This window comes from Myodes glareolus, chromosome 2 (assembly GCF_982192425.1).
Source record: "Myodes glareolus chromosome 2, mMyoGla1.1, whole genome shotgun sequence".
In the NCBI taxonomy this organism is placed as follows: domain Eukaryota; kingdom Metazoa; phylum Chordata; class Mammalia; order Rodentia; family Cricetidae; genus Myodes; species Myodes glareolus.
Window position 1 is genome coordinate 80217991 of NC_142027.1, and position 23936 is coordinate 80241926.

The window sequence follows — 23936 nt, forward strand, 5'->3', positions numbered from 1 at the left end:
TCCAAACTGAGAGAATGAGGTGGAGCCGATCCTGGACACAAACAGCCTACCCGGTTCTTGCCAAATCAAGAAAATTTGGTTCTTCTCTCAGTAGGCAGAGACGTCTTATTGCCTGAGCAGCCCCATGACTGCTAAGGCAGGAAGGAAGAGGATGGAGGGCTGGGCAAATCTGGTTGCTAACCTTACTATTGCTAGAAACCTCCCTCCAGAATCCTGGGCAGAGCAGGATGAAGACCTGACATTTCTCAAAAGATTGTCACTTTAGAACATTATTCAGTGATCAAAACTGATACTTCCAATCCTTGAAGCACCACTAATGGCTTCGTGTATCTCTGCAAAAGCTGAGATCTTCCCATCTTACCCTAAATGTTTGCCAGTTTAGAAAAAATTTGTAAGGATAATAATAATAATAGCTACCATTTATTGAGCACCTACTCTATTGTGTGCCAGGCACTGTGCTAGGCACTTTTCGTACAATATCTAATTTAAATCCTCACAACAACCCTGTGAGGTAGGTATTATTATTGTCATTTTACATACAGGAGGACTGAGGCTCCAGAGAGGTTAAATAACTATTACACAGCCGAAAATGGTAGAGCTGGAATTTAAGCCCAAACCAACCTGACTCCAAATCCCGTGCTCTGTAAATTAAGGAGGAAAGAAACTTGAGGAAGAGTGTCAGAGTGGAAGGGTGTGATATGCTGACTAATGCCACGTTGGAAGATGGAATTAAGCCCGTAAATGTATCTGGCTGGTGGGCCTCAGTAGACTGTGATGAAGGTCACCAGGGCAGGAATTCAAGAGGAATAATACTTGGCTAGGGACATATGGACATGCCTATGGAGATGCCCAGTGAGTAATAAAGAGATCTGAAGAGTGGGGGAAGCTGGGGCTGGGAATACATATTTAGAAATGGCCAGCACATCAACAGCAATTGAAAAGAGAATGGATGAGACGTTTTGGGGAAGAAAGAGAAGTGAGCCAAAGATGGGATAATGGAAACACTGGCATCCAATGCAGGAGCACCGTGGAGGGTTCTCAAGAGAATAGGACGTGGCAGAGTCAAGGGTACTGAAGACTGGTGAGACCGAGTTATGCTTCTAACATAGCCCTTTGTTCATTAAAATCCTCGGAAATATTTGTTAAATGAATGTCAAAATATCCCTGCCTCAGTTTGCCCCCAAACATGGGCTAAGGACATCCTGACAGAGGGAGGCATTTTTTGGGGACTGAACCCCAGGGCATGCTAGGCAAGCACTCTACTACAGAGCTACATCCCCAGCTCTGACACCTTTGCCCTGAAAATACGAGTCTGGGTAAGTCAACAGAGTTTATAGCAGAGTTTTAAAGAGAAAATTGTGATTTAAGGTGGAAAACAATTTTAAAAATAACTGGAACTGTCTGGAAGTCCCAGTAGTCCTCTGGGACTACTAGTAGTCCTTCAACTGGCCTGTGTTTCCTGGCTCTGCTTTCAGATTTCATGGTGAAGATGAGACAGGGCAGGCTGTACAGGATTCAGGGGCAGGAGGGAAGTAGAGACGACCTGTTTGTTACCTGTTGAGCCCTAGCTTTGGGGCTTTATCCAAGTACCAAGTTCTCAGGAACATGTGCGGGAGGCTTGAGGGCAAGCAGAAAGGGGAGAGGGCAGTTAGGGACCAGCCCCACTATCTAGAAGATGACTTGGAGAAAGGGTCCAGCCCTCTGGGCAGGGTCCAGCCCTGAGGCTTATGTAAACTTGCATAGGCACACCTGTGTGTGTGTGTGTGTGTGTGTGTGTGTGTGTCTGTGTGAAAGGGGTGGGAGAAAATTTCTCTACTTCCCTCTGGAAGGAACAGAGGTGTTATGCTGGGTGAAGCTGAGGTCCTTCCCAGAAGCCTAGTGACCTTGTAGTGTGGGTGTGAGGGCTGGACATCCTTGGGAAGCCCCAAGGGGCTGCTGAAGCAGAGTTCCTGGTCTCCTTGGAGGCTGGGCCTCCCTTTCCTGGGGGCTCACAGAAAGTCAAACAGCCCGAAATTCTTAGCTGCTCCAGGCCCAGGGAAATTTGAAGGAAGAAAAAGAAGAAAAAATGTTTCAGGCCTAGAAATTTGATGATGTTGGTTAGTAGGGTTAGATCTGAAGGAACTAGCACACAGGGAAGGCATGGATAGGGGTCCAGGCCCAGCAGAGATAGTCCTTGGAAGCCACCAGTGGCCCTGGCATCTGAGGGGAGCTCTCAGGGCTTCTGATTGGGGCTGGGTTCAAGCAGGGACAGACGGCATGGATGCCTACTAGAGGTGGCCACAGCTGTAGGGTGAAGGACTGAAGCAGTGGGCAGGGCAGGAAGGGAAAGACCATTTTCTTCTGGTGTCAGTATGGTGGGGTAAAATCAAGATCTCTTCACACATGCTTGAGGAGATGGGGAAAAGGGTTCCAGGGAGGGGGCAGGGAGCAAAGGTGGCCATAAGGGTGTGACACCACTGGGCTCAGCTCCTAAATGTGAGAGAGGAGCATCGGGAAGAAAGACCAGCAGTGCAGAGCCGGGGACATAAAAAGTCCTGGGAAGCCCGAAATGGGTGGAATGGGTGTTGGTTAGTGGGCAGAGGCACCAGCTGGGCCAGAGGCAGGTTAGGGGCTGTAGCATGGATGAGTAGAGACCCCTCATCCTTGCTGCTACCAGCAAGCAGTAGCAGTTAGTTCCGTTTATTTCCCTTTTAGGTACCAAAGTAAAAAAAGACCGACTGATGGAGAGAGGGATGCAGCCGGCTCAGGGGGATGGGAGCGAGAGGGGCCCTGATCACATCACATCCACAAAAAACTCACTGGGGTTTCCCATTGCCATGCGGAAGGACTGTCTGCTGGCTGTCAGTTCCGGGGGCACCGAGGCCAGGTCACGGCCTGGAGGCGCTCCTGGGGGCCCCATGGCTGCAGGCGGCGGGGTCATCATAAGCATCGGGGGACCGTAAAGAGGAGGCACTCCGGGCGGGCCATAGCTGGGGTGCGTGTGGTGGCTGCGCAGGCTGCTGGTCAGTGAGTGGTGGCTGCGGTGGCTGTGCTCACTGGCTGCTGGGCCTGAGCGCTCGCTTGGTGCCCGTTCCCGCGGCCCTCGCAGACTGCTGCGTGTAGTATGGTCTGATTCACTGCCACTACCACCTGATTTGGAGTCCCCAGCTTTTGGGTCCTTCTCCTTGCGCCGGTCGCTGCCACTTCGGTTGGAGCCACTGCTTCGACTGCCTGTAGGGATCAAATAGGGCCAGGATGGAAGCACAGAGGTGGCCAGGGTTCCCTGCAGCTTCCTTCTGGCTGGTTCTCTGACTTACCTTCACTGTGCTGACTGCTGGCGCTGCCGCCACCGTAGCTGTAGCCTAGTTCTGGGAAGCCTGGGTGTGGATTGTAGGGATGCGGAGGTGGTGGGTACTGGTAAGGGAAAGCCATAGGCCAAGGAGCAGCCCCTGGGTGCGGCAAAGGAGCTAGTGTGTCCTGGTCAGAGGCACCGCTGGAGCCATCATGGTCGTGAAGTGACAGGTTGGCCATATCTGTGGGAAGAGGACTCGGTAAACTGGTCTGTTTTGTGTCCCACGCCCACAATCAGGAGGTCTCCAGCCAAGGACGGAGTGCAGGCAACAGTGTTGTATTTATGGACACAATGGGAGGCCTGCAGACCTCTTTGGCCACTCCCAATAGCTCTACAGCCAACCCCCACATTTAATACACAATGTTAAGTTCCAGAAAGGCTGAGGTAAGAGACCCGATTATGAATTCAAGCCCAACCTGGGTTACATGGTAAGTTTGAAGCCAGCCTAGGCTCCACTATCAGACCTCTCAAACAACTGAAAAATATGAACTCCAAAATGAAACAAAAACAAAGCAGAAATAAAACAAACAAAAATGACCCCACCCACCCACCCACTCTCATCTCTCTTGCCGTTTTCTCTTCTGTTGAGAGGGAAGTGAAGTCAGGGAATGTGGAAGGCTGAAGTGCTAGAAGCCCCCAGGTATGGTAGCACCGTGATTCACGAGCACACTACACATGGGGCTGGAGCGATGGCTCAGTGGTTAAGAGCACTGGCTGCTTTTCCAGAGGACTCAGGTTCAATTCCCAGCACCCACATGGCAGCTCACAACTGTCTGTAACTTGAGTTCTGGGGTACCCAGTACCCTCTTGCAGGCAAAACACCAATGCACACAAAACAAAAACAAAACACAAAGTAACACTACCCAACAACTCACAAAAGGGTAATGGTCACTTCTCTAGGCGAGGAGACAGAAGTGCAGAGAGGTTAAATGAGCAGCCTGAGTTAACCTAAGCTGCAGATAGAAAGGAAGCAGAGAGCTGCTCATACACTCACCGTCTCAGGTAAATAGAGGGGGGGTGTCTGGGAAAACTGGAAAACTAAGGTGAATGTTTTCCTCCAAGACAAATAATAACTTATTATTAGAAGTCCAGGATGAGGCTGGAAAGAAGGCTCAGCAGTGAAGAGCACTGGCTGCTCTGGCAGATCTGGGTTCAGATGGCGGGTCACAACCATCAGTAACTACAGTTCCAGGGATCCAGTGCATGGTACAGATGTACAGATGGTACACAGACGCATGGCCTTCTTGGGCATTGCATGCATATGGTGCACAGACACACATGCAGGCCAAAGATTCACACACACACACACACACACATACACACACATACACACACACACACAATAAATATAATTCTTAAAAATAAAAGTTCAGAATGAGGTGGGTGTGGTAGCCCACTCCTTTAATCCCAACACTCAGAAGGCAGAGGGAGCAGATTTCTGAGACTTCAAGACTAGCTTGGTCTACACAGTAAGTTCCAGGATGGCTAGAGAGCTATGTAGTAAGGTCCTGTCTCAAAAGAGGAGGAGGAGTCCAGAATGGGCTGGGTGGGATGTGTGCACCTGTGTCATTCCAGTAGGACTGGGAGGTTCAACCAACCCAATATACAGTAGGTGGAGGGGGTAAGTGAAAAGAGAAAAAGGAGGTGGTAGTCTTCTAAGTGAACACAATGTCTTTTTAGGGCCTCCTTTGTAGAAGGCTCTTGCCTTGATCACATTTTCCTGGTACTGTTGTGGAGAGTGGGGATGGCATAGGAGGGGCCAGAAAGAACTCCCACCCTGCATGCAGCCAGAGCTGGCACCACTATTTCCTAACTTTCTTCCATCCTTGAACTTGTGTACTTCCTAAAGGTAAGCTGTCCTCACAAGAGCTAGAACTTCCCTGAAGGGAGTTTCTAAGGGGCTACCAGGACTGATTACCCTCCTAGGTCACACTCTGCTCAAGGCACATGAATTCTAAGAAAGCTATAATTGCCTTACAGAGGCCATCTATACCATTAGATCTTCTTCCAAGGCCCAAGGTGATCCAGCCAGCTTTGCAGGAAGAAGGCAGGGTATGGGGCTCTCAAACTGTTTATGGAGCCTGCCAGCCAAGCCACTAACTTGTCCAGGGGTCAGTGGCAGCATGCAGGCAAAGAAGGAAGCCAGTGGTCTGTATACAAACCACTGGGTCAAATACATACAGCTGTTGATGTCTTTAGCCTGTAGGCTGCTGTCCTGGGGACCAACAGTATACTTCAGGGCTAGCACAAAGTTCCTCTTTAGCCTACAACATTCCCAGCTCAGCAGACTGTGACCTCTGCGAAGCAAAAGGCTTTTCTGCTATGCACATCCTGAGCTGAACCTTGGCTGGCCTAGGTGAAGGACCCAGTTGGGCCCAGTAAGAAAATATCTTTTGAGCAAAACTGCCTTAGCTGTCTTGGAAGCTTTGTATGTCCCCAGAGGTCTGGGGCCCTGGACTGATGTCTGCTAACAATATCAATAATAAGCAGTGTCCAATTTCAGATAATGGGATGTGGAAATCAAAAGTGCACCTTATAATCAATTAAATATATGAATAGTAGGCAGCTTTTCCAGAGCACTTCTGGTGGGTCACACACTGTTCCTGTTCTAAGCAGTTTACATACTTTATGCTATGTTTGAGACTTCCCTATGACCTAGGTTCTACTTCCTTCCTCCACCTCTGACTTAGGAGTTGGAGCACCTACTGATGTTCACAGTAAGGGGTGACATTTGAACCCAGAACTCCCACAGTCCAAAGTCCACCATGACTCTGTAAGAGCTGCTGAGGGCCAGGAACCCTACCATCCATGAAGGGATGGTGTTTTGTAATATGGGCCACTCTAGTCCCAGAAGCATTCTGAGTTAGCCACGGGGTGCCAGCCAGCACCACAGGTATGGGAAAGCTCTTTTGGGCAGAGGTGTCTTCTGGCGCTGGGGCTGTGGCTTAGCTGCTGGTGTGAACAGAGGTGTCTGTCTGAGGTCATCTAGAGGCTACCGAAAAGGAAGGGTCTCCATAGGCTATTTGGTTAACTATTCTCAAAGGCCCTCTCAGGATCAAATTTAAATCCCTTAGTGCAGCTTGCAAAGTCCTCTGCAACCTGACTGACAATTTCTCCAGCTTCATTCCATGGTATGGTTCACCTCCTGGGTTCTTAGAAAGACAGGGCTCCCTGGCCAATCCATATCCTGACCCAGTAGTATATGTTGATGCACAGTCAAGGGCGGGCACTCTGTTTAGACTTGCTGAACAATGTTTCTGGAGCATCACGTACCTTGAGCATGTGGTATGTACCCAGAGCAAGTACCCAGAACAGTGGGAACTACAGCTGGAAGACCTGGATCCAAAGCCTAGCTACTTCATTTCTAATTCTGTGACCTAGGGTAGACTATTCACACCAGTAAATCAATTTCCTCATTTGCTAGCATGGACAGTACCCATGCCCCTCCCCAACCGGGAGGTGAAGACTAAGTGGATGGAAGGACGACACTTCTGAAACTACTGGTTCCATGTCAGGCACAGAACAGCACTTAGAGAATCTGAGGTTCAACAGAGAGATGGAAGAACAAAGAAGAGCTAGGCTGGGCTGCTGATATCACAGGGCCGTCAAGCTTTGTACCAGACCCCAGCTCTATTAAGCCTACCTAGATTTCCTGGAGTCAGCTACCATATCATATCCTTTACTGCCATCACACCACACCCTCACTCCATCACACCCTCTCTCCATCACACCACACCCTCACTCCATCACACCCTCTCTCCATCACACCACACCCTCGCTCCATCACACCATACCCTCACTCCATCACACCATACCCTCACTCCATCACACCCTCTCTCCATCACACCACACCTTTGCTCCATCACACCATACCCTCACTCCATCACACCACACCCTCACTCCATCACACCCTCTCTCCATCACACCACACCTTTGCTCCATCACACCATACCCTCACTCCATCACACCACACCCTCACTCCATCACACCCTCTCTCCATCACACCACACCCTCTCTCCATCACACCCTCACTCCATCACACCCTCTCTCCATCACACCACACCTTCACTCCATCACACCCTCACTCCATCACACTCTCTCTCCATCACACCACACCCTCACTCCATCACACCCTCACTCCATCACACCCTCTCTCCATCACACCCTCTCTCCATCACACCCTCTCTCCATCACACCCTCACTCCATCACACCACACCCTCACTTCATCACACCACACCCTCACTCCATCACACCACACCCTCACTCCATCACACCACACCCTCGCTCCATCACACCACACCCTCACTCCATCACATCACACCCTCACTCCATCACACCACACCCTCGCTCCATCACACCACACCCTCGCTCCATCACACCACACCCTCGCTCCATCACACCACACCCTCGCTCCATCACACCACACCCTCGCTCCATCACACCACACCCTCGCTCCATCACACCACACCCTTGCTCCATCACACCCTCACTCCATCACACCACACCCTCACTCCATCACACCACACCCTCACTCCATCACACCACACCCTCGCTCCATCACATCATACCCTCGCTCCATCACACCACACCCTTGCTCCATCACACCCTCACTCCATCACACCACACCCTCACTCCATCACACCACACCCTCACTCCATCATACCACACCCTCGCTCCATCACATCATACCCTCGCTCCATCACACCACACCCTCGCTCCATCACACCCTCACTCCATCACACCACACCCTCACTCCATCATACCACACCCTCACTCCATCACACCACACCCTAACTCCCATGATATCACACCCTATCGCACCCTTACTCCTATCCAGGAGACAAGAAGGTGGGGGGAATCTGCGTATGGTGGTGGCATGCACTCAGGAGGTTGAGGCAGGATTTCTGCAAGTTCGAAGTCAAGCTGGCTACACAGCAGGTATTAGATCAGTTAATATATAGAGCAAGGCCCTGTCTCTAAAAAAAGGCAAGAAGCAAAGGTGGTGGGGAGGCACGTACTGCCACAGAGGTCACCAAAGATGTAGTAGCACTGCTCGGAGAACGTGATTTTGTTGACAGTATGGCGGATGAAACCGGCTTTCAGCAGGTTGCTGGCGTACTTGCGGGCCTCTCGCCGGTCTGTGAATCCTTCCACATTGTGGTACAGCCAGTCCACCACATCTGAGCCTGGGGATAAGGCAGCCAGTTGATTTGGGTTCCTCTGGCTTCACAGAAGCTGTGAAGCTGGGGCAATTAACAGCTCAAGGAGTAGCCCAAGGGAGCTGGTGGGTCCCCTCATCCCTGCCCTGCTCCATGACTCCCTACCCTTCCCTTCATCTTCCTGTAAGGTTCTCTCACCAATGAAAGCATTGGGAATGGTAATCTTGAGCCACATGCGGTCTCGAACCTCCAACCCTGATTCGGGGGAGGCCATGGCTTTTACGATGGCTGCCATGTCACTGTGGATGGAGAGGTGGAAGTCATCTAGGCCTAGGGGGAGAGGCGGAGTAGTGAGGCAGAGTCATCGTGGAGTTAGGAAGACGAGAGTGGCGTTCCCACTCTCCCACTCAGAATAATTTCATGAAGGTACTTAGCACAGTGCAGATGTACATTTATGACAATAAGAATGAGTGCTTACTTCATGCCACACAGTAATAGCGTTCTACTGAGACCCTCTTGTTAAACACCACAAGAACCTGGTGAAGTATATACTGGAAGTCCCACTGTATGAGAGTAAACTGAGGTTCTGTGGGCGCTCACCGTGCGTGAGGAAGCAAACAGTGTCCAGTGTAGTTCTAAGTGCCCACTGGGGAGGGCTGCGCTGTGAAGTGTCTGGACCTCACAGGTGTGAGGTGAGGAGACTCTCACAGGCCCTCTGTGGTGCACACGGCTCACCAGTCCTCACACCTTGTCTGCAGGGCCCTCAGGGCAGGCTTGAGTACTCACGTTCTGTGTCAGGGATGGAGCTGGTGATAGAGGAGCTGGTGGAGGTGATGGTGCTCAGGGAGGGGCTCATGCCATAGGCAGGGAAGGTGCCCGTCATGGCTGCAGTGTGAGAGACCCAGGCTGCAGGGTCAATGGGCCGGATGGGCTCACCTGCAAGAAGGACAAGGAGTCGCAGGCTGCCCATCCCCCCTCAAGAGAGGAGGGACAGAGTTGACGTATGCCAGCACCAACTTTGGGCTGAATCCCTGGTCTACTTACTCCGGGGTAATGTGAAGCAGCCACGTGGACTTGGGTCCCAGCACTTGGCTACAGTCAGAGTGATGGGCCTGAAAACAAGGTTGTCCTAGTAAAGGCAGGAGGTATGAAGGCCAGACCAAGCCTCCTTCCAGAAATGCCTTCCCCATCTTCCCCAGAATGCCATCCCATTCATACCCGGGTTTGTGTACGATCTCCCGAAGTACTCGGACTGCATCGTCATTGCTCATGTTCTCAAAGTTGATCTCATTTACCTGAGAAAGAGGGCAGGGAGTGAGATAACAGGGGAGCCCAGGTGATGGACGGGGGAGCTGGTTGAGGGTCTTCCTCCAGACAGCGGGGACTTCTCACTATCCTACCACCCAGGTAGACACTGATACCTGTAACAGCATATCTCCTGGCTCAATGCGTCCGTCGGCCGCCACAGCCCCGCCTTTCATGATGGAGCCAATGTAGATGCCTCCATCACCTCGCTCGTTGCTTTGGCCCACAATGGAGATGCCCAAAAAGTTATACTTTTCTGCAGGGAATAATTTAACACCTTGAGCCAGGCAGGGCCCCTACCCATTAGTACAGGGCAGAGAGAGGTCCTGACTGACATACTAACCATGTAAATATTACTGTGCAGTACGCACTTAAACACGCTTTCAATTTTCCTAGGTTATAAGGCAGGGACTCTGGACTTACTTTTACAGATCAGCAAGACCTATGTGTCCTTCCTGAGCCAGTAGGTGGCAGGAGTTAAACTCAGACCCAAGCTCTTTCTGTCATATTTAACTGCCTTTAAACTCTTTTATTACATTTTTATCTATTTATTTTGCACTCATTTGTATTTGTGCGTGTGTGAGCAGGTCAGAGGACAACTTGTGAGAGTCAGTTTTCTCCTTCTACCATGTGGGTTCTGGGGACTGGACTCTGGCTTGGTGGCAGGCCCACCTGCTGAGCCATCAGGCACCAGCTGTTGTCTAAAGAGTCAGAAGTCAGAGAGCAAGGAAGGATGAGGGATAGGGCTCGTCCTCAGAAATCACCTCCCCCGGAAGTCTCTCATGGTACCACAGTTCTCTGGTTATCTGTTGAAGCCCTGACTATGAAATACTAAAATGATTACATTGCATGCCAGTATTTATAAAAACAACACGAGAATAGGGAACATATATAATTCTTCCTGTTTTTGATATGGAACCCAGGATCTTGTACTCTGCCACTGAGATCCCACCCCAAGCCCCAGAAAATGTGTGCTGTATTTCCCAGGAACCCCTTACGCCGTCCCAGCAGACTCACCCATGTTGAGAGTAACTGTGATGATATTGAGGGACATGGTGGAGTCTGTGATACTGCTGAAGGACGAGGACTGGAAGAGACAGTGGCTGTGAGCAGCAGGCAGGGTGGGCGTCCTCCTCAGCCCACCACCCTTACCCCTAAGATTCCAATCACCGAACCAAACAGAAGGGCTTCGAGGAAGAAAGAGCTGTAGTCCTGCCTGGGAAGGACTCATAATCTGCCCTGCTCATCCTGAACACCGAAGAGCCCATACCCGTTCAATCCGGGAGACCTTCTGCTTCCGCCGCCGCCGCTTGTGTCTCCTCATCAGGCGCGAGGCACTGCTCTGCTCTGTGGAGCTGCTGAACCTGTGGGGCCCAAAGTCGTTCCCCACCAGGCTGGCCCATCCTGGCCCCAACACAACGCCCACATCCCTCCCAGAGGTGAAGCATCAGCAGGATTCTGGCCTCCTCATGGGTCACTTGCCCTCCTCACTCCCATCCCAGTACCTATGACAGGCAAGCCCCACCTGCTGGTGGAGTCATCCTCATCTGAGTCAAAGAAGCTGGTAGTCTCCAGCTCACTGCTCATAAGGGTGGATGAACTGTCATAGCCGCCCGGCTCCCGCCGCCGCTCCCCCTTTGCAGTTCCATTGAGCCGGGTTGCTGCAAGGGAAGTAGGCAGCTGAGGCCATGCAAGGCCCAATGTAGGGAAGAAGGGATTTGTGGCGGGCAGGACAGGGGCCAGGCATATCCAAAGCTCAGGAAATAGGATAAAGGGGCAAGGAGCTAGCTGAAATCTGCGGGAAAGGGCTGGAAGTGAGGGATACACACCATGTTCTGGGCCATCCCTCCGTCGGGGCCGCTCCCGTTGGGCAGACACCAAGGAGTCAGTCTCCGTGTCATTGTCCAGGTTTTCCTGGCTGCCTCCACTAGCATGAGGGCTAAAGGGGAGGGAGGACTTGGTGGAGAAGAGAAGAGGCTGGGGGGCTCCCTTACCCAGCCCTGGGCTGAGCTGAGACGCCCCTTCTCCGTGGGTCATTCCCTCCTTAAAGTCACACTTACTGAAAGGATGGGGGTCGAGAGTCCCCAATGCCTCCTGTGCGCTCTATTGAAGGCGGCAGCTCTGCCGGGTTGTCAGCACAGAAGGGGGCTGGCTCTGGGTGAGAGCCCTCGGCGGATACCAGCTGCCAAGAAGGAAATGAGTGGTCACAAGGTTGCCAAGCCAAAGCAAGATGCTGCTGCTAGCACGGCATCAAAGGCTGAAGGGAGTGAGACCGAGAAGACAGGCCCATGCAAGGGCAGTTGGCCACGAGCATGAGGGGGAAGGGCTGGCAGGCATGGGAGACTGCAGCAGGGTCGGGGCACAGCACAAACGACAGAGACGCCAGCTGGCAACGGGTGTCTGGACGGACACAGGAGACCTCTGAGTCTCCACCATGTGCTCCTGTTCCTCCCTCTGCTATTCTCGCAATTTTATTAAAGGCCGAAGACTCTAGATTAAGAAATTATTAGAAAACTAAAGGTAGATTCAGATACAAAGGCATAAAATCCCTAAATGCAATCTTAGCTAAGCCTTTCCTCCCTCCAGCCAGCACGGGGATACAGCTAGAGGCTGACGGCTCCTTACCCAGGACACCACGCGGCCATTGAAGCAGGGTAGCTTGGCATTGTCATCCGAGATCTCCTCCTTCACCACTCTGCAGGGAAAGGGGGATGTCAGAGAGACTTTCTGATGTCGGGATGGAGGGTGCTCATAATCTGAGCTGTCCTTCACCCCAAGTAGGAGATCAAGCCATCAACACAAGGCTGTTAGCTGTGAGGAGGGACTAGAGACATATCCTTAGCACCTCCAGGAAGAAGAACAGAGGAGGAGCTGTGGGGAGGATCAGAAGTCAGGAACACACACTAGGCTCTGGGCCACCTGTCTTGCTAGAACATCAACTCAACTCAGCCCTCAGGTGACTGGCAATTCTAATGGCCCCTTGCCACACCTCAGCACCTCCAGAGCGCTGGTCCTAGTCCCAGCATGACCTTCCTTTCCCATCTGACCATCAGCTGGGAAAAGGCACACTTCTTACTGTTCTTCTCTTCTCAGCTAGGAATCCTGACTTAGCTCTGAGAGCTGTGGGCAAGGAGATTAGGGAGTGGAACGAGGAGAGAAGGCATTCATCAGCATCCATGTGGCACATGTCTGGGAGGCTGAGGCAGGAGGATTATGAGGTGAGCCTCGGCAACAGAATGGGATTCTGTCACAGATAAACAAAGAATAAGGAAGTAAGGAAGCTGAAGATGTAGCTCGTCCATCTCGCATGGTTGTGCATGCCTTTAATCCAGAACTAGAGAGGTGGAGGCAAGAGGATCAGTTTAAGGTCATCCTTAGTTTTAGAGTGAGTCTGAGGCCAGCTTGGGATACATGAGGACCCTCACCCCTCACTCCTGCTCTGAAGAAAGGAAGAAAATTATCAGTGACAATTGGGTTTATCGAGTATGCCTAACAGGCCCAGCAGTATGCTAAGTACTCACACACTGTCTCATCCACACTCACAATGATGCTATAGGGAAGAAAAGTGGGAAACTGAGCCTAGGTTCAACAAGCCACCTAAACACACTAGCAACAAGTAGTTGAATCCCAGTTTGCATGGCTCTGCATTTCTATCTATTATATCTTCTACTGCTATACTCAGAACATATAAATTTACTAAAATAAACGCTGGGGATGATGGCACACACCTTTAATCCCAGCATTTGAGAGGCAGAGGCAGATGGCTCTCTGAGTTCAAGGCCAGCCTGGTCTACAAAGACAGTTCCAGGACAGCTAGGGATACACAGAGAGACCATGCCTCCAAAATATATATATGTATATATAGAAATACATAATTTTACCCCAGCCTCTTAGGTAGACAATATAATTCTCATTTCATGAATAAAGACACTGACATTATTTATAGTTACAATACTAAGAGACGTTAGAACTGAAATTGAACCCCAGGTTGTTTCTGACTTCAATTCTCTCTTCACTCTATGTCGCATTTTTTTCCAGTTTGATGACAGATGTAAGGGGTTATGGGGGTTGGGGGGAAGTAACGTGGAGCACCAGAGACCATAGAATGTGGCCACGGTATGCAGCTTGGCCTTGGGTATGTGAGAGAGCCAGAAGTTAGATACCAACTATGGTTTGGGGCCAGAGATGAAAATAGAAAATAGTGGATCACCACATTGTCACTCACCCAGGGGTAGAGTGAGGCAAATGTGACCACAGGTTAGAGGAGGATACGTGCTTAGGGGTCTGGGAATACAACTATGGAGGAAGCTATGAGGTTTAGACCCTGTCACTGGGACAGCGGTTTCCTTGTGGTACATTCTTGAGTTTACAATGAAGCTCCCAAGCCAAGGCTGCCAGCCTCCCTTCCATCCAGCTCCCTATTATTGCTAACCCCACAGTGACCCTAAGAAAGCAGCCCAGACCAACCAGCCAGTAGGGCCATTGGGTTCCCCAGGCTTGCATGGTAACCTGGGCTCAAGAGAAAAGGGTACACGTGACACACAGCATGGATTCTGGGTCCTTGTGGTGGGAAAGTTCGGCTGAGTCCCCCATCACTCCATCCTCCAGATGTTTCTTCTCTTTCTGGGGTCACCACCGAGTCTACAAGCCTCTGCTGACTCACAATGAGCAGCTGGACTTCAGCTTGGGAGGAACCTTCGAGTGGACCCTTGTGGTAGAGCTGGGAAGTCAGGACTCCACAGCAGCGTCTCTCTCGACTCAGATTAGAGGCAGATAAACAACACTGGGGCTCAGATACCCATTCTGCCACCTACCTAGTAGGTCTCCCAGCTTAGAGACGTCGTTTAACTTATCTAAGCCTTTGTCTCATCCTGGTAAGCGAGACTCTTAGAATATAATACAGACTAGCTACTGACTCTATAGTTTTAGTAAGATCCACACTCATTACATGTAAGCCCCCTTTTCTTTTCAAGATTTTTATTATTCTTTAGTGTGTGTGTACAGGTGTATAAGCGTATGGAGGTCAGAGGACAACTTGTGGAAGTTGGATTTTTCCTTCCATCATGTGGGTCCTGGGCTATAGTGCCCTGCTTATCAGGCTTCACCAAGGCAAGGGCCTTGACGGCCTCTCCCAAGTCTACCCCGAGCTGGACAAATATTTTTGGAGACCAGATGGGAGCTGGGACTCCTAAGGCCTCACAGTCTGAACCTCTTGAGGCTAAGGTATAGCAGACTTCCTCCTCCTGACATGTTTTCTCTCTTATCAGCAGGGTCACTGGCCTAGGCTAGCTGGAGTGCTCTGTTCCTTTCCCAGTTTGCCAAGGGTTACTATTTTTTTCAAAGGGGAAAATATATAAAATGGCCATCTACATAGTATTCTTCACTATTATGTCTACCTCCTTCCCTCCCTCCCTCTCTCTTTCTACACACACACACACACACACACACACACATGCACACACACACACACACCCACACACCCCTACAGTGGTGGAATCAGGACCATAGCTTTTGGAGTGTGACCCCCGTACCAACTAACCTGTCATTTACTACCTGTGCGACACGGGGAAGCTATTTAGGCTTCTTGCAGTCTCATTTCCTCATTTGCACAGAGGGGATATTTGTGCCTATTTCAGAGACTGGTAGGAGTCAGGGATGAAAGATGCGCCAAGAATCAAATCACTGTCAGACTGTAAGGAGCATATGATGAGCTTGTAAAATCAAAGATGAAATAAACTGTGAACAGGGTCCTCTACTATTAGTCCTCTGTGATAGGAGAGCCCTACAGGGTCTTTCGCTCATTTACCCTTGGTGTGTGTGTGTGTGTTGGGGGGAGGTAAACCAACCAATTAATCACATCCACTTCACTCTTAGCATTGTTCTCAATCCTGCTAGAACAGCCACCTGATAACTTTGCAAAAGGTGCTTCAAGGACCACAGATGGATATAAGATGGTTTCAGGTAGCACATGATAAATGTTACTTAGTTCAGTACTTTAATATTTATTCATAATGTGGTTTAGAAATAAATAAAACAGATAATCAGGCCTGTAGTTGACACCACAGTATTAGTTTAGTCAGCTAAGAGTGGACAGACAGTTGATTTAAAGCAAAATATTCTGTGAGCAGCGAGCAGATGCAATGTGAGGCCTTTTAGAATTGTAGTTAGTTCTGCTCACACAACCTTGGGAAGGCAGGAAGCAGTCCACGGTGGTCTGCTTGGGAGGCAGAGGCGAGTGGGGGGTGGAGATGCAGGGCTATTCTAATCTCTCCAGGCATCTGGCCCAGCATACCCTGAAATATTATCCCAGTTCCTTCAGGCCTTGTTCTCATTTCACTTGCAGGCTGAGACGCCCACCCAGTATCCCCCAACTCTCCCAGATAGATCCTGAAAAGATCTTTCGACCAGGTTTGCCTACTCTAGACTTAAGACAATCGTGACCACACTGGAGTCCTCATCCCCGGGCAAGAATGGAATCAGGCACAGTCCCATCTACTCTCCACTGTACAAAACACTGCCACACACAATGCTTCAAGAGCTCATCAAATGCTGAGTTCCAGGAAGAAGATGGCAAATAAGGCAGACAGGAGACAGAAGGTGCTTGCCTCCTGGGGCCTGGAGGGCGGGCCTTGGGAGAGAAGCCAGACTAATGAACACTGGGGAGAAGAATGCTTCCCCTCACCCAGCTCTGGGGCCTCAGCTGCAAGCACAGTGCAGCCTCAGGCAAGTGCATCAGAGGGACCTTCAGGCCTGCATGGCCCAGAAGTGGGGTGGTGTGTGTGTGTGTGTGTGTGTGTGTGTGTGTGTCTGTGTCTTCTCCATGGACTCTAGGCCCACTTCCAGTTAACATGGGCAAACCTCAGTCCCTGGGAGAGGGGTGTGTGTGCCTTCTCCATGACCTCTAGGCCCACTGTCCAGTTAACGTGGGCAAACCTCAGGCCCTGAGAGAGGGGTGTGAGTGAGTGAATGTGTGTATGTGTGTGTGTCCCCTCTCAGGCCAGCTGCTACAGAACCCTCAGGCTCCAACATTCCAACCTCCCTTAAAGGGGCAGTCCCTGCTTCTAAACTGCAGCTGGGTAGGGAGGGGAAGACAAGAGAACACCAACAGGCCCTCCCTGGCCTTCCCATCCAGGCTCTGAAGCCCTATGCAACATCTCCTCTGGGATCACCATCTGGAGAGAAAAGGCCCCAGCACCTGGTTAGTGAGGACTCCTCCTCCTCCGGGTCAGGCAACACCCCATCGACCGAGGAGAGAGGGGAGAACGCTCAATAAACATCAGGTCCAGCATCCAGCCTGGCAGACCCCCCCCCTCCAGCCCCCACCAACTCCTTCTCCAGTTCAAAGTCCCACGGGCTGCGGCCTTAGATACAGCACACTCCAAATAAGGCTCTGAGTTGCAGAGCTCAAAGGATGGGGAAGGCAGGCTAGGTGTCAATATACCCCAACTCTATGCTTAAAAGGTGGCACCTGGAAGGAGGGCTGAGGACTTTGGATTGGAGTGGAAGGGATGTACGTCTACGGGGGCCGCTGATCCGTGGGGAGTGTCGAGGCTTGAATGGTAGGAACCGATTGTTTAGGGTCCCACTGGACTGGGAGGGCAAGGCCTCCAAGAGGTGATCGGGAGTCCCTCAAAGTCAAGTGGGTCCCAAGTGACCGAGTCGCTCCCTTGCTGCAAGCGGGGCTAGAAACCAGTGCAGCGAGGGAAGTCCGAACTGGCTGCGTTGGCCCCCAGCACGGAGCGGCAGGGGCTCCCCGGAGGCGGGGCGGGGGCCATCCTCACCCAAAATCGTCGTCCATAGACTTGAAGAAGAACTTATAGCTGGGCCTCTGCAGAACGCCCTTAAAGTCCGCCAAGGTGACGCGCTCGGCGGGCAGGGGCAGCTTCACCAGGTACGGCGTCTCCTGCCCGTCCAGGTGGTAGATGATCTTGGTCTCGCCCATGGCTCCGGCCTCGGCCCCGCGGCGCGCGGCCTGCTCGGGCAGCGGGGCCGGGCCTCTCTCTCCGGCGGCGCTCGGCGCGGCCCGCTGCTCAGCCCCGCTCAGCCGCCGGCCGGGGCGCCAGCTCCCTTGTTCTCCGGCCGCTCCCGGGTCCCAGCGCCGCCCGCCGCCGCTTCCGCTCCCTACTCCCGGCGCTCGGCTGGCGACCGCGACTCTTCCGGTGGCCTCGGCCCTCCCGACTCTGGGCTGAGCCCAGCGCGGCCCCGCCCCGCCCAGACGCCTAGCCGCGCTGGCTGCTCTGCCGACTGCCCGCCCACCCGCCGGGCGGCGCTCGGTTCTGGGCGCTCCCGGTTCAGGCCACAGCAGATGGAAGTCTCAATCGGGTGGGCCCAAGGGAACAGTCTGCTGGCTCCCGTGCAGCCGGGGAGGGGTGGAACACAAGTGCCACCTTCTGCGGAAGAGGATGGGGATCCAGACCTAACTGGATCCCCAGAGGAGGGTGACTTCGGTGTAGATCTTTGGGTTCTGCTGCCAACACCGTTGCTGTCACAGGACTAAACTGAGCTCCTTGTGGGCTGAGCAAGTTCAAGTTCTTATCCTTTTAACTTCAGCGCCTATGCACAAGTAGTTTGAGAAATGGATTGGGCAGGTGTGGTGGTGCACGCCTTCAATCCCAGAACTCAGGAGAGGCAGGTGGATCTCTGAATTCGAGGCCAGATTGGGCTACAAACCCGGTTCTAGGACAGCCAAAGCTACACAGAGAAACTGTCTTGAAATATAACCCCCACCCATATGAATAAAGAGAAAAGGGGGGCACAAACATACATGTGTATGATTGGGACAGTAGGTGTCAAACCAGAACTAGGTACATCCAGTCTGTGGCTCAGCTTCTCTATGGTATACATTTGTAACAATGTATACCAGGGGTGGCTTTGAAACTTCTGGCAACCCTCCTGCCTCAGACTTCTGAGATTACCATGCGCTATCATGTCTGCATTTTGGGACCTATTTTTATCACCTGAAATGTCAGGACCTCCTCTGCTCAGAAACCTCTTCATATTACCTTTCAAATGCCCTCAACATGATACACAAGGCCCTTCATAATCTAATGTCAATCTTCCTCTATAGTCTTTCTCATTATATCATAACCAAACATTTGGTTATAAGCAAAAGAACATAATCAGTAGCAGTTATATAACATGTTTTAAGTTCCTATCCTTCATTTTATTTTTTTCTCCAAGTAATGAGTATTCATAACTAAGCAATATTAAAACTTGTTTTCAATATTATTGTGGAATATTACTTTAACTAGGCAAGATGTTATGTTTATGTTGCATTTAAGGATAGAAGGATGTGTTACATTTGTTTGTGCTGCTTTTAACAATGTAAAGATGTATTGTTTTGCCTGTCTAAGGCTTCTGATTGATCTAATAAAAAGCTAAATAAATGGCCAATAGCTTGGTAGTACAGGGACAGGCAGTGCTAGCAGGCAGAAAGAATAAGAAGAGAGAATGAGGGAGAGGGAGACACCCAGGGCCACTCAGGCAGGCAGCTGACAGACAGACATGAAGCAGGACATACAGAATGAGAGAAAGGTAAAAAGCCCTGAGGCAAAATGTAGATGAATAGAAACAGGTTAAACTAAGTTAGAAAAGCTTGTGGAACAAGATAAAGCCCAGCATTTATAACTAATGAGTCTCTGTGTCATCATTTTGGGGCTGGCAGTCTGAAAAAGCATGCTACAATGTATTTATTTAAAATTTCAAGACAGGGTTTCTCTGTGTAGCACTGGCTGTTCTGGGTCTCTCTCTGTAGACCAGACTGGCCTCAAACTCAGAGACTGTCCTGCCTCTGCCTCTTGGAGTGCTGGAATTAAAGGTGTGCGCCACCACAGCCTGGTAATATCTATTTATATATATGTGTATGTACACACATTATAGGTATCTGAGTTGGTCAGAAGAGGGTGTCAATCCCTTGGAGTCAGAATTACAGGAAGCTGTGAGCCACCCACCGATGATGTAGATGCTTGGAATTGAACTCAGGTCCTTTGTAAATGCAGCAAGCCTCTTAACAGTTGAGCCATTTCTCCAGCCCCAGTATTAGAAATAAAAGCTCAGGATGGCTTTGAACTTTCTACTCTTCTGCCTCTGCTTCTGGAGTGGCTGGGGTTACAGGCATGTTACATGTCTACTTCTTAATTTACACATTCTAGACATTGCCTATTGACATCCCCTTTTACTTCTTAAAACTGAAATCATACTTGCTAACTAGATAGTACTTAATACTTAGCAGTTAAAGTGTTTTAACTATCAGTGAACGTATACTTTTAAGTCTCGTGTATTCCTTGTTTCTTTAGCACCTTTTTGCTACTTGGTTTGGTTAACTTTTATTCTTTGTATGCAACCCAGTAGTTTCTTAGGACATTTTGTTCATCCAGTCTGATCTATTAGGTAATCCAGGCTTGCTTGTCTCTGGAACTTTCTCTTCTTTTGCTCTGGTGAACTGTTTGCTGACTCCATCTGTCAACTGTCACCGGGCGACTTTTCAATATCCCCAGAATTCCCTTTACGTCTCCTCCAATCTGGTTGTTTCTTGGACACTTTATTTCTGTTTTAGTAAAGCTTATTGCATCCTTTCACAAGTCTCTTTGGAATGAAGAATGAAAAATATAATTTTTCCCCCAAAGACTGGGTGTCTTTGGCTGGGAATGCATGCAGCTCAGAGTAGCCTTAAACTGGAAGTGCTGCCTAGGATCTCAGGCTTGTGCCCCCACCCCACTTTAGGGTATTGTGAACTAGGCAAGATTTCTACCATTAAAGCCCAGACTGTTTTTAAGCTGTCCGTCTCACATATGACTGAGGACTGGCACAGCGGCTCAGCACACAGGCCATGCTAGACAGCATGAGTTTGATCCCCAGCATCCACACGGCGGAAGAACTAAATCCTGCAAACCTGACTTCCACAGCACACTGGCACGTGTGTGCTCCCCAGCATCTCCACACATGCACTCCACACGTGCAGAGTAATTAAAGAAAAAAAAGAGTTGAAAATAATTTCCCTCCAGATTTTTGCAGGCATTTGTTTTCTACTTTCATTAATAAGGGGTTGATTTGGTATCATTTCAAGACTTGGCTTCTTTCTAGAAGGCTTTGGGGCATTCTTTTTATTTCTGGGTCTCTGTGTTGCCCAAGTCAATATTTTATTCCTGGGCTCAAACCATTCTGGCTCAGTGTCCAATAAGCTGGGAGTAGAGGTATGTATTGACTTTGCTTCATGGAGAACTTTTCTCACACACTGTGCCAGGCATTTGGAGTACCTAGAAGTCAACATTCGAATGGATACTATACTAACCTTTATTCTTGCTCTCTGAAATTCTTATTAGATGTTGGACCTTCCAGAATGACTCTTTGTATCCTTTTGCCTCTATTATTTCAACCACTTATTTATCAACATATCAGAGTTTAATTATCTGATATATTGGTATTTATGCATGTCCAGACAGAATAGAAACAGGTATACCAAGGCTTGGGGAAAAATGAAATCAAACTGACTTCTCCTGATTAAAAGCCAAGCAGATGTAAGGCTGAGAATGCAGCGAGGCATCCCCGTCCTACCCAGCCCTCAGTCCTTACAGCCACTTTAGGCTGTTTCTGTCATCGCTGCAGTTGCGCAAGTGTGGCAGCCAGCAACCTTCAGGAGCCATTTCTCACCTTCCATTATGGGGACTGAACTTTTCCCTTGAACTCAGGTCAGCAGGCTTGTGTGGCAAGTGCTTTTACCTGCTCAGTCATCTTGCCAGCCCTCAGAAGTTCTAAGAACTCTTTTATTCTTCAGTTCTCCCCTGTGACAGTTTTCTTTATGAATGCAGTATTTTCCCTCTTTTGAGTTTTCATAATCCTAATTATAGCTTTCCACCCTTAATATTTTTGGAATACCTACTTTAGTAGAGCTTCCTTGTTTCCCTTAGTGCTTTGTTTCTGCTTCTCATGCTGGAGGGTTCTTCAAATGTTTGAGCCTTGGCTTTTATTGCATGCAAGGCACAGAAATGCAGGTTGAGCTCTATGTACCAGGGACACTATTAAGTTTCACTGCAGAGTGGTAAAGTAGGGGAAGTCTTTCTTTGGGAAGGTCAAGGAAACTAAAGTGTCAACATTCAAAGGCCAATTTTTCCTCCCTGTAGTTGCTTTTGTCTAGGGCGTCCAAGTAACTGTGTGGATGCAAGGTTCCAACACTCACATAGTTTCCCTTAACTCCTTAGTCCACTTAATACCCCATCCCAACCACATTTCTGACCAAGTCGGGAATCTGACATCTTGAAATCCCACGGGATTTTTATCATGTGGGAGCCCAGACTCTAAGTCTGGAAACCTGTGACTTTTTTTCTGAGACAAGGTATGGCAGCCTGGACTGACCTCAAACTGGCTTATGAGTGAGGATGATCACGAGTTCCTGACCTCCCTTCTCCTCCTTTCACCTCCCAAGTGCTCCATTAAACCTTCTCTACAGATCTTGAGATAACAGTCATGCCCCATGCCTGGTTTCATGACCTTCTTAAACATTTTCCTTTGGTGATTTCTCCCTACCATTGCTCACAGACTTAACTATTTCTTGCAGAGAAGAGGCAGTCCTGGCTCGATCTGTCAGTGGCAATGGTATGTGCAGGGATTTCTTGTTTTTCAAAGATTTGTTTATTATGTGTACAACATTCTGCCTCCGTGTGTGCCCGCATGCCCGAAGAGGGCACCAGATCTCATTACAGATGGCTGTGAGTCACCACGTGGTTGCTGGGAATTGAACTCAGGATCTCTGAAAGAGCAGCCTGTGCTCTTAACCACTGAGCCATCTCTCCAGCCCCTGCAGGGATTTCTTTATAAGTGGATTTCCATGAGAGCTCCTCGCTCCAGGCCTCTAATCCTTTACCTTCCTCTAAGGTTCTAGACCAACTGTCTCAACCTGTGGGTAGAGACCCATTATGGGGGGAATCAAACAACCTTTGTCACCTAAAATTATCATCAGAAAACAGATATTTACATTACAATTTGCAACACTAGCAAAATTTACAACTATGAAGTAGCAACCAACACAATTTTATGTCTGGGGGTCACCATGTAAGCAACTGTATTAAAAAGTCAAGGCACAGGAAGTTTGAGAACCACGGGGCTAGACCTTACACTGGCTTATTAATAACTCTACACCTGCAAGAAGAATCATCTATTCTAAGCCACCTTTTATTATTCCATGAAGTTTTTATCTTTAGATTTATTTTATGTGAAGGAGCGATTTGCTCACATGTATGTCTATGTACCATGTGCATCCTGGAACTGGAGTTATGCTCAGCGGGTGCTGGGAGCCAAACCTGGGTCCTAAGGACAAGAGTTCTTATCCACTGAGCCATCCCTCTAGCCCTTACATCTAATTCACTGCCATCTCCTGCCCTCCTTATGGAGTTCTCCACCTTCCGATCACTCCCCCAAGGCTCAGAGGCCTCTGCTTTGGCCGTGCTCTGGCTTTACTTCTTGCCTGAGCTGACTTTAAGCAACGCAGTTTGGTGAAACCTCCTTTATTACCCTAACTAGAAAAATCCCTTCCTAAGGTTCTGTCAATTCTGATCTGTGCACTGTCTGAACAGATAAAGATGTCTTTTTGTTTGTTTGTTTGTTTTTGAGACAGGGTTTCTGCGTAGCTTTGGAGCCTTCTTGGTTCTGTAGACCAGGCTGGCCTTGAATTCAGAGAGATCCACCTGCCTCTGCCTCCTGAGTGCTGAGATTAAACATGTGTGCCACCACCACCTGGCCAAGATCAAGATGTCTTATAGCTTCTTAACTGTCCCATAGGTACAGGCCATCATCTCTGTATGCCCTCTCCAGACATTAGATCCCAGACCTGGTCAGGGTCTCCCAGAGCCCAGGCTAGCCTGAGACTCTTGAATGGCTTGTTTCCACTTTCCAAGTGCTGACAAGTGTTGCTACTATGCCAAGATTTTTTTGTTCTTCCTTTTCAAAAATGCCTCTTCACCTGTAAGTAGAGTTCAATAGCCCCGTTTAGCTTATTCCTTTCCACTCAACTGAAACAAAGGTGCCTATTTGGTCTATGATGCCAAGTGTGTGACATTACTATAGGTTAATGTCAAGGGAAACTTAATGACTCACCCTATATGAAGGCAACAAGACCTCACAAAAGGAGCGCTGAGGTTACAGCAGC

General features: G+C 49.7%; 1 protein-coding gene across 1 annotated transcript; it reads right to left on the reverse strand.

Annotated features, from left to right (window-relative positions):
- Window positions 1-401: 401 nt before the first annotated feature.
- Window positions 402-17933, reverse strand: Dvl3 (dishevelled segment polarity protein 3). Its single transcript, XM_085685320.2, has 16 exons — window positions 17578-17933; window positions 12422-12491; window positions 11857-11978; window positions 11626-11735; window positions 11322-11457; window positions 11067-11160; window positions 10814-10883; window positions 9913-10052; window positions 9710-9786; window positions 9536-9603; window positions 9278-9427; window positions 8690-8821; window positions 8351-8518; window positions 3297-3512; window positions 2800-3210; window positions 402-2020 (listed from the first exon to the last, which is right to left on the reverse strand). Exons 1-16 carry the CDS (start codon window positions 17736-17738, stop codon window positions 1989-1991), a joined length of 2157 nt encoding a protein of 718 aa, XP_085541446.1. The 5' UTR covers window positions 17739-17933; the 3' UTR covers window positions 402-1988.
- Between the last annotated feature and the right edge of the window lie 6003 nt (window positions 17934-23936).